We start from the raw sequence: 14,851 nt of genomic DNA, 5'->3' as shown, positions 1-14,851 counted from the left end.
ATCGCGTCATGAATGTGCATATTGTCCGTCCATCATCCAACCATCCATCTTTTCTTTTCCTGTCTTTCCATTACAATCACAGCCATTACTACTATCTAACTGCTATTATTGCTACTCAAGGGGCAAACATTACCCCAGGCTTTAGCCGGAGTTAGCTCACGGATGGGGGAGACGAGGGGGAAACCATTTTACTGACGGACTTACAGTTTATATCCTAGACACGGAGACACATGGTAGACTAGACAGTAGTATAGTGCGATCTCAAACTGAATCAATAATATAAAACTGAGTGGTGCAACTCCCCTATCTCCCCCCCCCCTCTCCCTCTCCCTCTCCCTCTCCCTCTCTCTCTCTCATTAGCAGGCAACAGTGCAGCACTATCTCTCTCTCTGTTTCTGGCACAACAGCGCCCCTAGTGGTACTCATAGTCACATAGGTTAACGTCACATAGGTAGGTTAACCAACACGGACATTGCTGTTCTTTGGAGTGGTTGCACCACTCAAAAATCAAAAGACAGAGATCTCTGTCCACGGCAGTCAGTGTGTTGAATTCATTCTCTCTCTCCCTCTCTCTCTGCAGTGCCAGCATGTTATAATGGTCACATCGGGCAGCAGTGTGCTGGTCAAGTGGCGGGGCTAATTATCTCACGTTTGCACTGTCACTCAACACAACATAAACATGGCTGTGCACAGGTGAGGAACGAATGATATTCCTACATAATGCCTTCCATGCTGTGATGCTGCTGTTGTTTGCTTCGTGCGTGCGTTTGTGCGAACAGTTGCGTGCGAACAGTGTGATACAACAGTGTGATACAAAATGTTGATGTCCCCACAAGTATAGCAATACGATCTGTGAGTCTCTGTATCTCCCTCATCTCCCATCCCGCTTTCTCACTTATATCTCTCTCTCTCTCCCATGCCGCTTCCCCCCTCCACGTCTGGTAGTAGTGGAGCTAGGGGACCCTATGGGCCCCAGTGGGACACAGAGAGAGAGAGAGAGAGAGAGAGAGAGAGAGAGACAGACAGACAGACAGAGATATAAATAGAACGCTAGCCAGGGTAGCATAATAAATAGGGAGCTCTCTAAAGCAGAACCATGACAACTCACTGTCCGACCCCACAGCCCCCGGGCGGCTGCCAGGCCACACAAACACCCTACCCCCCAAAAAATAACCATGGTTCACACACAACACTCTCTGCAAGTCCCTGGGCGAGTGGAACAACTTCCGCAGCGCTGTTCGCAAAAAAGGTGGTGAAAGGTGGTAGCGTTACCTTTATGCTCAAACTAAAACATTAGCATTTTCCAAAAGGAGCCCAGACAGGCCTATGGATTAGTGATTTAGAAAACATGAGAAGGAAAGAACTATACGCAAGTCTAATTACTTTCACTGCTACTAGTATCGATGACTTCTTGTAAAATATTGAATGTCTGTATATGGTTTGATGAATTGAATATGTCCTTTTAGCATTATTGTACAACTGCACCACATGTGTACCCTTTGCAAACTGTTAATAAAGTATTCAATTCAATCAACGAAACAAAAAAATACCAAAATTAGCATTTCTCTACAGAAACAAAGCTTGCTTTGATTCAAACAGTGGGAAGCAGAAAGCACAATTGTATCAGTTATATACCATGGCGATATTATCTACACGCATTAAGCTCTGTTGTCACAACCCACTCGACACAACAAATTGCCTAACTATCTTAACAGCCTATTACATCCTAAAATTGGAAAGCATCACACCCATTCTCAACACTACCTTATATAAATGCTAATTAACTGGGTAAGACAGCTTTTCATTACTATGCACCTCACTTGTGGAACTGTCTACATTCTACAATATGCTTTATTCAAAAGACTATGACTAAATCAAAATTTGCTCAACACAAAGCAACACATATTTAATTTAACCACTGGAGGATGGAACATTAGCTAAAGATTAGCCACTTCTTAAGCGTCACAACACATCGCAATGCAGCAAATTGTGAGCTTGTAGATTGGTTATTTTTGGTGTAGATAGAAAGAAGCAGTCCCAAGTACAGAGCCACTGAGCCAGCCCAGGTCCACTTCACTAAGTCTAGGGCATGTCAGAGTAAAAGAGGATGTTTGGTGTCCCACCGTTTGGTGGCAAGAGGATTCTATTGTTTAAAAAGGGAGTTCAAGTTTGAATTATATCCAATGCTCAATTGCTCATTGAGTCATTGGCATTAATAATGCAACATAATGCACCCTGGATTTTGTATGATTAGGACATGCCTTCCTGCTAGTTTAGTTTTCTCCATTCTCTCTTATCATACACAAAATGTTCCTGTTATAACTGCAATGTTGACAAAGAATTAAGTAAAATCCACCCTCTTTTTTTATACCTGTAATCCTGTGATACGGTGATGAAAAGTCGAGTCTGATACTGACTCTTGTTTCTAGAGAAAAAAACAAGCCGAAACAAAAACCAAAACAACAAGCACGACGTGCTTGACAAATGAACCGAGAGTTGGAAAGAATTGATTTGGGAGAGAGAGAGAGAGAGAGAGAGAGAGAGAGAGAGAGAGAGAGAGAGAGAGAGAGAGAGAGAGAGAGAGGCAGATATTAGTGTGAGAGACCAGCACACTGTCATTTTATCCATGTAAACAAGCTATTGCAACAGAGCAGCGGAGGGCCTGATCGGCGCCGCCGGTGGGAGGGGGAGAGAGAGAGAGAGAGAGAGAGAGAGAGAGAGAGAGAGAGAGAGAGCTGTGAAATTGAAGGCTATCCATAGCAGAGGCAATCTGACAGGCACACCGTCCATCCGCCCTACCGCCGCACGCGGACATGTTTCCTCTCACCAGATGATGAGAGAACAACAGCCCTGATACATCAGAACAAATGGAACACGGTGCAGAAAATACCGTTAGCACGCAGTCGGGGGTGGAAAAAACCTTGTGGCGGTGGAGAGAAATCGAGTACATGTACCCAAGTACTAGTACAACACCTGCAGGCCAAAATCAGTAGTTTCACATACTTTCAAGATTCTTCGAAAATGTTCAAAAATAGCAGATATACAATTCAGATCTGCTATTTTCAAATAGTCAAACGTAAAAATGTAAAATCACACTGATGCTTCCCGGTTATAATGGATTAAGTACAATTTGGATGTGTGTTTGCTTTACTGGAGCATTTCCAAATTTACCGTAAATATTTTTACTCCACTGCATATCGGAGGCAAATATAGATTCAGTTCAGTTCAATTTTGTTTAATTTTCAGAATGTTGGACATGCAGGCAACATCACTTTCATTTTCCATACATACTCGCCATACTTTTTTTTTTTTTCTTTTTTTTTATTAGTGTCTGCGTCCTGTCCAAATCTGAAAAAGGGCTTGTCGGGCCCTACCCCTGGAGTCCATCTGTATCAGTCAATAGCACACATGTGGTATTGACTGATACAGTCAATGTGGAAAGGAACTGGTTGGGATAACGTGTTCCACTTCCTTCCACGTGCTACATCCAACCAGGGAAACTCCCCCTGTCAGGTGTAAAGGAGCAACTTGGACACTCAGGCATGAAGGAAGCATGAGTTCAAGTCCGTTGCTCTCCCCTTGTCCCCCATATATGGGGACTAGGTTGGTGAAGGGTGTGTAGAGCCCAGGATCACATTAGATGATTGACACAGGGGTGAAAAATGGGTTACAAAATTGTGGGATAACAAATATAGGAAAAAAAGAAAAATAGCACACATGTGGTCAACCCGCAAAGTGCACATACATAATAATGAGATCAACATGGAATGAATTATGTACTGGCCATATAAGGAGCATACATGTTTTGAGTGTACAGGGCTTGATGAGGCCAGATCAACATGGACATGGACTGTCAGAAGTTCAGAACAGGTCAGCTCCATACAGTATATGGAGATCTAAGAGTGGTAGTGGGGACATTCTCTTGAGTGTACAGGGTTTAATGAGGGCCAGGTAGGGTGAATTTCTAGGCCTGTTCTAGAACTCTTATTTTTCGCCGGCTTCCGGGTGCGGCTGCACAAATAACTTTGGGGCGGGCCCGTCTACAGTTTGAATGGACAGGTATAAGTCCAAAGAGAGACATCGAAGATGAAGGATGGATGGGGAAGGATCAACATATGGAATGAGTTAATGGCCAATATTGATGGCATCAGGGATCTCCATATTGGCTCCTTCAGTGCCACAGTTAGTCAGAAGTTTTTCTCACAGGTGCCAGTTTTTCCATGATGGTTAGAAATCTTTGAAGACCCACAGAATATGTTTTGCTATACCAAAAATTATGCCAAATATCACACACACACACACACACACACACACACACACACACACACACACACACACTGGCGCTGTGCCAGAAACAGAGAGAGATAGTGCTGCTCTGTTGCCTGCTAATGAGAGAGAGAGAGAGAGAGAGAGAGAGAGAGAGAGGAGGAGGAGGGGGGGGGGGGAAGAGGGGAGTTGCACCACTCAGTTCACACGGGTGTGACTTTTTTTTACTAATTCATGGAAAACTTCAGGTAGGTGAAGTGGTGTGAACTCTGTGTGTGTGTGTGTGTGTGTGTGTGTGTGTTTATCTCTGTATGATGGATGGTGTTTTGTTTTCGTCCCCTCGCGGGGGAGTTGTTTCTGCTTGAGTTTGGATCGAGACGAGAAGTCAGGTCTGGGGTGCACATACCGCGGGGTGGGTGTGTGTGTGTATGTGTGGAGCTGTGGACAACGAGCCATCTAAACTTGCTTTGTTTGTTGCTGCTTGAGTTTGGATCGAGAAGTCATTGGTCTGGGATGCACTGTGCACATACCGCGGGTGTCTGTGTGTGTGTGTGTGTGTGTGTGTGTGTGTGTGTGTGTGTGTGTGTGTGTGTGTGCGCGTGCGATGGTGACCGCATCGCTCGCTAGTCGTTCTCAATCGTGAAACTAATGTAGAATCCTTGCTTCTTCGGCAAATGGGGCTTGGGGGCGGGGGGTAATCCTCTCTCGTGTGTGTGTGTGTGTGTGTGTGTGTGTGTGTGTGTGTGTGTGTGTGTGTGTGTGTGTGTGTGTGTGTGTGGCGGGGGGGGCGTTCTCTCAGCAGACTGAACTCACACTGTGTGTAAATTGAAACCGCTGCCGTTTCTTCCCAATAAAACCCAGTACTGCCAGCAGTCAAAGGGAATGATAAACTAAATTAGACAGAGGGCTGTGGACAGGGGAAGAGGTCTATTTGTAGTTGGGTTTTTGTATGCTTGATTTGAGCCTGTTCTTCTGTGACAGGGAAGACAAAGGCTCACTCACATGTTGCGCAAGGGTTTAAACTGTTTTAACTGCGACAGCTGGTCGCATTTACCATGACATCAGGGATATCCATCCCTGATGAATCTGTCACGTGATGTCACAATGACCTGGGCACCATATATGGAGGTTGATGTCATGTGATGTCACAATGACCTGGGCACAATATATGGTGGCTGATGTCACGTGACGTCACAATGGCTTGCCTGGTGTGACACACTGACGGGAAATGCAAGTGCATAGTAAATGCGACCTGCATTCGCAACAAGAGTGAAAATAGAAGATATACAAGCTCACTGAGCTTCAAGGGTGGCTATTTTCAGCATTCTTTTAATAATAATGCAAAGATCACACTTGTGTGAAGTGAGGGGTGCACACTGTGGCTGCCACAGAGTCCCTTTCATTAATTTCCACTGTCATCTCTTCTAAATATAGTCAATTAGCTTGTTGTCTTTTAGTGGTGTGGCATCATCATCTACAGTATATCCTTGCCCACCTTGTAATGTTATAGTTCTTCTGTGTTTACCTGGCTGGTGTTTTCTTGGCCTAAAGTCAAGAGATATTTGCCATCGTACCATTACTCAAATTAATGGTTGTCCCCGATCATTACCACGGACACAGTCTGACACTATCATCATCCTCATCGTCCTCCACGATACATGAATGAATACATTGTGTTATTGCATAAAACGGAATCAGTCACAATATGTATTTATATCGGCCACGTGACGTCTAACGTCGTCATTTAGTGCCCGAAAGAAAATATTAAAGTCCATATAGACTTGGCTGGCAAATGATTCATGGCCTAATTATGTGCTAATATGGCCTAATATGTGCTCTAATATGTGCTCCCCCCCTCCCCCCCCCAATGAACATCACGAAGAAAACAAAGCCGAGACATTTCTCTCGCCGTTTTCGGGACAAGCGAATCTATTACCCCCCGAAAGAAAGGACGACAGGAACCAAACAGAGTCCCATAAGAGCTTATAATCACTTCTGCGAATAGCTTTCCTGTAATTTGACTGCCTGCCTGGAACCGGCGTTATTCATTTTAGAATTTCCACATGGGAGGAAACTGATGGGGGAACACAGAGATTATGCGACGACGAGAGCTATTGAGTAATGGAGACGGGAGAGCGGGAAAAAAAATACTTGCAACTTGTTGAAACTTGGCAGTGAGCGTGCCCTGTTAATAACTGCCAGGATTCCCCACTGGGGTTGACAGATTGTCGTCAAAGAGCACACAGGCGAACGAGCCGGAGGTGATTGCTTTTTTATTGTTCCCTTTCATACGGCTGACATCTAGCCCAATTTCTGTCGGTGTGAAATCCCTGATATTTGCTGTTCCGTTGCTCTGCATTTAAAAAAAGCTAACTAACACACACACTACAACACGACCAAACAGAGCCCTTATTATTTGCCATTTGTGAGTGTGAGTGTGAGCGTGAGCGTGAGCGTGTGCGCGTGCGTGTGTGTGTGTGTGTGTGAGAGATGAGAGAGAGAGGGAGGGGTAGCAGGCTAGCAGCCTATTGTTTTCTCATCACAAACATGTTGTAAAATACTGGCGGCCCGAAGCACAACAAATTCATGTCTTATGGTAGACATAAGATAACTCTTATTGTGTTATTGAAGTTATTATTGCCCACCACAGATATAATACTGTGATATCCAGCCACGGATCCGTGGAACAAGACAATGACAATACCAAAAAAAGCAGGGCGTATGATTGCAAGCGGTGAGGTCGCAAACGAGTCAATATATAGGAGAGTGAAGTACAACAGACATCAGAGAGAGTAGGGGCTGCTGGGTGCAATCATTCAATCTGCGGATAGGGGGGAACGAGCCGTATATGGTGAGAGAGAGAGAGAGAGAGAGAGAGAGAGAGAGAGAGAGAGAGAGAGAGAGAGCGCTGTCTGGGAGGGCAGAGGGCTGCATTTCTCTTATCGAACTGAGAGACAACAATACAAATACAATACAAATAACATGAGAGAGTGTGTGTGTGTGTGTGTGTGTGTGTGTGTGTGTGTGTGTGTGTGTGTGTGTGTGTGCGTGCGTGTGTGGTGTGTGCGTGCGTGCGTGCGTGCCTGCGTGCCTGCGTGCCTGCGTGCGTGCCTGCGTCAAGCTGCAGAGTGTAGTGCTTGGAAAACAGCACTACACTTTCAAGCTTTGATATAGACAAAAAAAACCTCCTGGCACTTAAACAAATGCTGTAGCTACGCTGCGCACAGGCATAAAACACACACACGTGCGTGCACATATGTATGCGCATGCGTGTGCGCACACTTGTATTTTTCAAACACGTTAAACCACTTAAGCTCTATGTCTTCTGACGAATAGCGAAATGGCGATCCACACGCATGTTTGTCAAACATGTCTAGCCTATACTGCTCTTATGACGAACAGTGACAATGGACGATCCGTGTGCGCGCGCGCGCACACACACACGCACACACACACACACACACACACACACACACACACACACACACACACACACACACACACACACACACACACACACACACACACACACACACACACACACACACACACACACACACACACACACACACACACACACACACACACACACACACACACACACACACACACACACACACACACACCTGTTCGTCTCCATCCACACCTGCAGCATTGGGGCAAGGGGCATCGCCCCCAAGGGGCATCGCCATGCCAGCTTGTGGTGGACATGGACATGCAAATGTCACGATGGCCATTGCAGGACCACTACAGTGCTGTAACTCAGAGTGTAGCCTACAAATGGAACCAAATGGACCCGTAGGTAGAGTCCATTTGTAGGCTACACTGAGTTATGGTGGTCCTTGGAAATAAAAGAACGTTTGAGAAGTTGACCCTAGTGGACTACTAATGTGCCATACATAGTGTCATATTAAATCAGTGTCATACATTATTCTAAAGAAAACCTGGAGACTAGACATTCAGTAATGGGGTCTTGTGATCAAAATAAGATTAGAATGTTATGTTATCTAAATCTAGTATTTGCCACGGACAAGGACACGTGTCAGTGTCCTACAGGCATATCAATGAGAAGTTTCCTGGTTTAATGTGTCCATGATGAGATGATTGATCACAGCAACAGGACTGGGGTCTTCATTCAACCAAAGGGGGAGGCATACTTTGGTTAGACATAGCATTGGTCCGACTGGATTAAAGTTGCTGAGGGGTGTGCAGGCTCTTACATAGTCTGGATTTTCTTTGGTGGGGTGACCGCCGAACTACAACATGACGTCACGAGCCGCGGTGAAGAGCAAACCACCGCCACCGCTCCAGCCCTTCTCTCTGTTTTTACTCACCACCTACTCAACGTTATTTCAGCTCCGGTGGTCAGCTCACCACCGGAGCGGTCATCACCTCACCACCGAAAATCCAGACTTTTAAAACGACCAGATTAAGGTTGGTGAGGGGTGCGTTAAAACGACCGGATTAAAGTTGGTGAGGGGTGCGTTAAAACGACCGGATTAAGGTTGGTGAGGGGTGCATTAAAACGACCGGATTAAGGTTGGTGAGGGGTGCGTTAAAACGACCGGATTAAGGTTGGTGAGGGGTGCGTTAAAACGACCGGATTAAGGTTGGTGAGGGGTGCGTTAAAACGACCGGATTAAGGTTGGGTTTAGGTGTGCTGCCCCGTGGGAGGTAATGGGTTAGGGTGAGGGTTTGAGATATCGGACCAAATATGTCTAACCAAATTGCACCAGATAAAGACAACTCACACAAACAGACCAACAGAGTGAAATATTTGTAACTTTAGATCAAGTTGGGAGGATGGCACCTTTGTGTATAGGAATTAGAATATTTTGAATGATTCATTCTGCAGTTGCAATAAAGAATAACAATATACAACTAAGTGATTTTATCTGTTTTGTATGTGAGCCAGTATGCTATTTTCCAGCATTGCTGTCTTAATAATTAACATAATTGCGTTGGCTGTGTGATAATTATGTCCCTTAATTAATTTCCCATCATGTGGACCTCTCACTCTCTATTTGATATATTATTTGCATATCTATTTGCCACGGGGGGGCTACAGTATAAGGCTATGACACATTTCGGCTGGGTTACCGATCAGTTTAGCATTGTTTTCCTATGCAATGCAGCCCAATAGCTGCATAATCTGTTTCCAAAATTGAGACAGTCCTCTGATAAGAGGCTAGATTATTTGAGAGACGGTTGTTTGGGATACCATGTAAACATGTTGTCGGATCATTAAATAGGCAAAATAGCCTATATATTAAACAATTGACGTTTGCTTGCGTTTAAATTAAAAACGGACTGCAGCAGCAGCTGTGGAGAATAATTGTTATGATGATTGTTAACACGCCGCGTCTCGTTTGTTTGACTGAAGATAGATGCGCTTCTTTAACGATGTCATTAACAGCTAATCGGTTTCATTAACCGCTTAGAAGGGTTTCGTTATTATATATACTCCAAGTGATTAACTCTGGGAACATATGACAAGCGTTGGAGTTTGATTTCCTAGTAGGAGGAGGAAAATATTTTAGGCTGATTAACCTGAGCGTAGCGTTGCATTTTGGTCTCTGATAGATATTTAGGAACACTTACCGGGGGCTCTGTAACTCCGGCGGGGTGTAGGCTACCAAATGGAACCAAATGGATCACGGGTCCATTCGTTTCCAGTACACCCCTCCGGAGTTAAATTAACACCGATCGGATCAGATGGACGTTAAACAAAAGGCAGCTCACCTTGGTTGCTGTGGCCGCCGCGGGTGAGCAAAATCCCGTGGAAGAGCAGGACCAGCAAAAGTCTTCCCCCCAAACTCATGTCTTTTAGCTTTTATTATAATCCTACTGCAACATCCAACACGAAGAGGAATGATCCGAGCCCTGTGGGGTAACAACCAACCGCGGAGGTAAAAGAGCCAGCCCAGGGCTTATTAGAGGCTTCAGTTCCAACACCTGAAGCAAGCGGACCTCGGTGTACTGTTGTCTGATCACATTTAATCCCGTTGGAAGGCGGACAGAAGAGGACCTGCTGCTGTGAAGAGAGGATGAACACCACACCGGGATGCAGGAGAAGGATCCATGACCATTCACACCACTTCTTCTTTACCTGTAATAGCTATACCTACCCGGCCGGGCACAGCACAGCGCGGTGCGTAACGGCGTAACGGCGATGCGTCAGGGCCAGGGGAAAGTCCGCCACACACCAAAGACAAATAGCCAAATAATATCAGATTTCCCCCGGATGTTGTGACATTGATTAACAACTTGGAAGAGTGCGTGTCTACTGATGCATCGCTCCTCCCTTTTTTATTTTAAAGAACGTTAAAATAGTCCTAAACTGGTCCAGGTATGAAAGCCGGTGTCATGTTGCACGTTTTCACATTTTAGTCGTTATTAATCCCCCTTTTACGCACGGACAGAATGCATGGGATCGCGGTCGGTCTACCAGAATAAGTCCGCTCGGTGTGAGTGAGTGGGGTTTTGGCTGCGTGTCGCTGGTCCACGATGCTCAATTCCTCCCTTCCAGCCCGGACCGATGCAGCATTAGAGGAGGGAGGAGAAGCAGGCTAAACGTTGGAGAGACGGAGCGGAGAGAGGAGGGAGAGGAGACGGCATGCAGGCAGCCCGGGGACGGGGAGCGGGTCCAGTGTCTACACGCCAGCAGACACAACGCATCTGTGCTGGAGACAGACTCGGCGCTAGAGGGGGTTAGTTGACAACGCAAGCAAAGCGTTCAACAGCGCTCAGCGCGCGCGCGTGTGTGTGTGTGTGTGTGTGTGTGTGTGTGTGTGTGTGTGTGTGTGTGTGTGTGTGTGTGTGTGTGTGTGTGTGTGTGTGTGTGTGTGTGTGTGTGTGTGTGTGTGTGTGTGTGTGTGTGCGTGCGTGTGCGTGCGTGTGATTATAGCCCACATGACATGAAATATTATTATTTTATAATATTTATTATTATTTTTCTGATTCTCTCTAAAGCAGTGGTTTTCAACCGTTTTCAGATCAAGAGCCATAATGTATTCAGCATTGAGACACGGACCACCATTTGTTATCGTTGGATAAGATTTTTTCCACAATGCCATGCTGTACCCTAATCTCTTCTATACATTCTCTAATTGTGCAGACATATTGTAAATTAGGTAATGCTGCTAATGCAGATGTTTAACAATAATTTAAATCTCAAGAGTTAAAGATCTATAAGGGTCCATTTGGTTACCAACTCTCCATCATTTAGTTGGGGACCACCTGGAACCCCCTCAAGGACCACTGGTGGTCCCCGGACCACTGGTTGAGAACCACTGGTCTAGAGAAATAAAGCTTGTTCATGGAAAATATTCAGGATGGGATAATTAGAGTTAGGCATGCCTCATTTATACTCTGCGAGCCAGTGTCATGTAATGGAAAAATTGTCGATCTCTGTGAGTTTGTACATCTGCTAATTTAGTAAAATATGTAAAGGACAACTTCACCCATTTTCTACCTATCGTCATATTATTGGTCGTCACTAATCATGATAAGATGGCACCATTTATGTCTACTGACTGCGTCTCAGAGGAGGACTGTGGACAGTTCAGAAACCTGTCTACTCGCTCTGTGTCTCAGAGGAGGGCTGTGGACAGTTCAGAAACCTGTCTACTCGCTCTGTGTCTCAGAGGAGGGCTGTGGACAGTTCAGAAACCTGTCTACTCACTCTGTGTCTCATGAGGGCTGTGGACAGTTCAGAAACAGTTGTGTGTGTGTGTGTGTGTGTGTGTGTGTGTGTGTGTGTGTGTGTGTGTGTGTGTGTGTGTGTGTGTGTGTGTGTGTGTGTGTGTGTGTGTGTGTGTGTCTGTGAGAGAGAGAAAGAGAGAGAGAGAGAGAGAGAGAGAATGCATTCTAGCCAGGCTATTTGAGGAATTGGGATCCCATAAATGGCTGATCAGATAGTGTAATTCCCGTTTCAATCTGCTGTAAATGTTCATTTAATGCAGTGTGTAATGGAATGACCACAATGTCCCTTTCACACTGAAATGCAGGCTAGAGCTCGGATAAAAGAAAAGTGTGAACCCCACAGTCACCCAAACAATACATATGTTTTTCAGGCCAAGGATCCCTTGGCTTAGCTGAGAGACAGATGAAGCAGGGACCGCCCACTACATACATTGTATAAAATGTGACGGCAGTGGGATTCAGCCAGGGTAGTGGTCGTATGGCAACCGAAGTTTCCTAGTTCGATCCCGGGCTCCCCCAGAGTTAGTGTCGATGTGTCCTTGACCAAGACTCTGTCTGAACCCCTAATTGCTCCCGATGTGCAGGTTGGTTTCCTCTGCCATCGGTGTGTGAAACTGTGAATGTGTGTGTGTGTGTGTGTGTGTGTGTGTGTGTGTGTGTGTGTGCGTGTGTGTGGTTGTAACGCACATTCTATGTAAAGCGCTATATAGATGCAGTTTCGTAGACTTTTTACAGCATCACCAGTGTTGTGTTTTTTCTTTGTATGTTGGATTCATGTTAACCTATTATATTTTAATTAGGGGATAAAGGGGTCTTTGCAAATACAACATTTGAGAACCACTAGTACTTGTTGGACTCCTAATGTGCCATAGTGTCATCATTTGTAAATAGTGTCATACATATTATTCTGAAGAAAATCTGGAGACTTGACATTCAGTAAATTGATGGTGTGTAAAAAAGAAAATGTAAAAGTATTTTCTTTGGTCGATGACCCCTGATGCAATCGCGTAAGCCCTTTATGAATCCGCTCTAGACCAGAACTGCAACTCGGAAAGCTCTCTGCTTCTTAATTGACCATTATAGATATACAAATGGCTTCAGTGTGGTACTGCTTACAACGATGCTTATTAAACGGGAATAATCTGTAATCGTACAAACCGATAAATAAAAAAAGACAAATTAATTGCGGAACTGAAATGAAATGAAGCAGCGGATATAATAAAACTGCAGTTAGCCACGTAGCTCTTTGCTTATAATGGCGCAACCAAGAAGAGAAGTTGGCAAACAAACTTGCTTCACACACAGCGGTTACTTGCTGGACGCGGTTCCACTCTCGCACCTCTGGGAGGAGAGGTGCGACTTGATGTGGATTTCATACAGTCTGCAGACGCCGTTCCTCTGCCAAGCCGCCAATGTCAGCCAGTATTAGAGGGGACGGATGGCCCAGCGCTCCATCTCAGCTCCACGTCTCATTGAGTGACTAAGCAAAGCGACGCTCCCTCTCACCGTCTCAGCCCGCCAGTGTCGGGGTTAATCCATTTAGGACTGAGGCCAATTTCTAAAACAATGCCTTCTAAATCCTAAAAGTTTTCCGAAAAACCTATGTCAGTGGTGCTCAACCTTTTTCATGTCAAGGACCCCCATCATTATCTGTAAGGACCCCCCCCCCCCCCCCCCCCGAAGCAAAGATTTGAGCTAAAACGGTCACTCTGAAAGATTTGCGCCACATCTGCTATTTTTCAAAAATCTGCTATTTTTCAAAAATAGCAGATCTATAAGCTTGTAGCGCGTCATTCAGTGCAGCAGCAGCGCTATGACCTTTTAGATCTGCTATTTTTCAACAGCTAAAGTATGACATAATGCTTAAAACACCAAAAGGGGTTCCCGTCCTGCACAGGTTAAACAAAGCCATTTCTGGCACGGCTACGCCGCCGGAACCCAAGTCAATCAGGAGGACGGACGGAGGGACAGAAGGAGGGGCTGGCTGTCTCCTCTCCTGTCAGCACGCAGGAGGTAAATACATCAACATCAGCCGCCGTCACGAGCACTTAGCCCTGAGCCAATCAGCCATGCCCCTCCGGTGTCGTCTGCAGGCTCGATACACTGACATTGTATCTTTGCTGTACTGTACACACCGAACCTCAAAGACGGTGGCGGAAGAAGTGCTCAGATCTTTTTTTAAAGGTCCTACACCATGAATGTCAAGTTTTACCATTGTCTATGTGTCTTCTATCCCCACAAATAATCCATTTTTAACAATCAGGCTTTCTCGTCATACAGTAGCCTATGGGTTTTTATGGGAATTGTTCTGATTTGGTGGTACCGGTGATGTCATATGTGTTGCCCTACTTGGTAACCGTATAATCCCTCCCCCAGCTGGCCTATTCAGTCTTAAATTAGCATTAAAAAAAAAAATGCCATTGTAATATTGGTAATATCATATCTATATATATATACTGTATATGGACTGAAATAAAAGTATAACCAAAAGGTTGCGGTTGCTAAATAGCGACACCAGCCACATCAGGACAATGTAGTGCTGCATGCAGCTGAAACTGTTTAGAAGCCAGACAAAAATGAGTTGAACTGGTTATATCAGAGTGGTGATTTAGGCTCAAACCATTAGAAATACATTTGAGGGACATAAATAATATGATATTACAGTTTTAATATCATATTAAAACAACAAATGTCACCCTCCTTCGAACACATGCTAATTGACATTAACATACTGTAGATTCCAGACAAAGCCGGACGTACCACGGTGGATTCTAACCAACAACCTCTGTGGTGGTGGAGGACAGGGGCTTTACTTTATACCTGCCGAGCGCAACCATAATGTAATCCTTAACCATTACTATCCAATGTACGTTTTTGTAAT

General features: G+C 45.1%; 1 protein-coding gene across 1 annotated transcript in view; it reads right to left on the bottom strand.

The window, feature by feature from the left end:
* LOC310867207 (ephrin type-A receptor 6-like) overlaps nt 1-10,087 on the bottom strand; it is a gene marked incomplete at its 5' end in the record, with an annotated part of 252,731 nt that extends 242,644 nt beyond the window's left edge. The window contains 1 exon segment of the mRNA XM_083777088.1: nt 10,009-10,087. Within this exon segment, the coding sequence (XP_083633214.1) occupies nt 10,009-10,087 (79 nt within the window).
* Between the last annotated feature and the right edge of the window lie 4,764 nt (nt 10,088-14,851).

Source organism: Protomyctophum parallelum (genome assembly GCF_964188405.1).
Source record: "Protomyctophum parallelum genome assembly, chromosome: 11".
NCBI lineage: Eukaryota > Metazoa > Chordata > Actinopteri > Myctophiformes > Myctophidae > Protomyctophum > Protomyctophum parallelum.
This window is presented reverse-complemented; position numbering and strand designations above follow the sequence as displayed.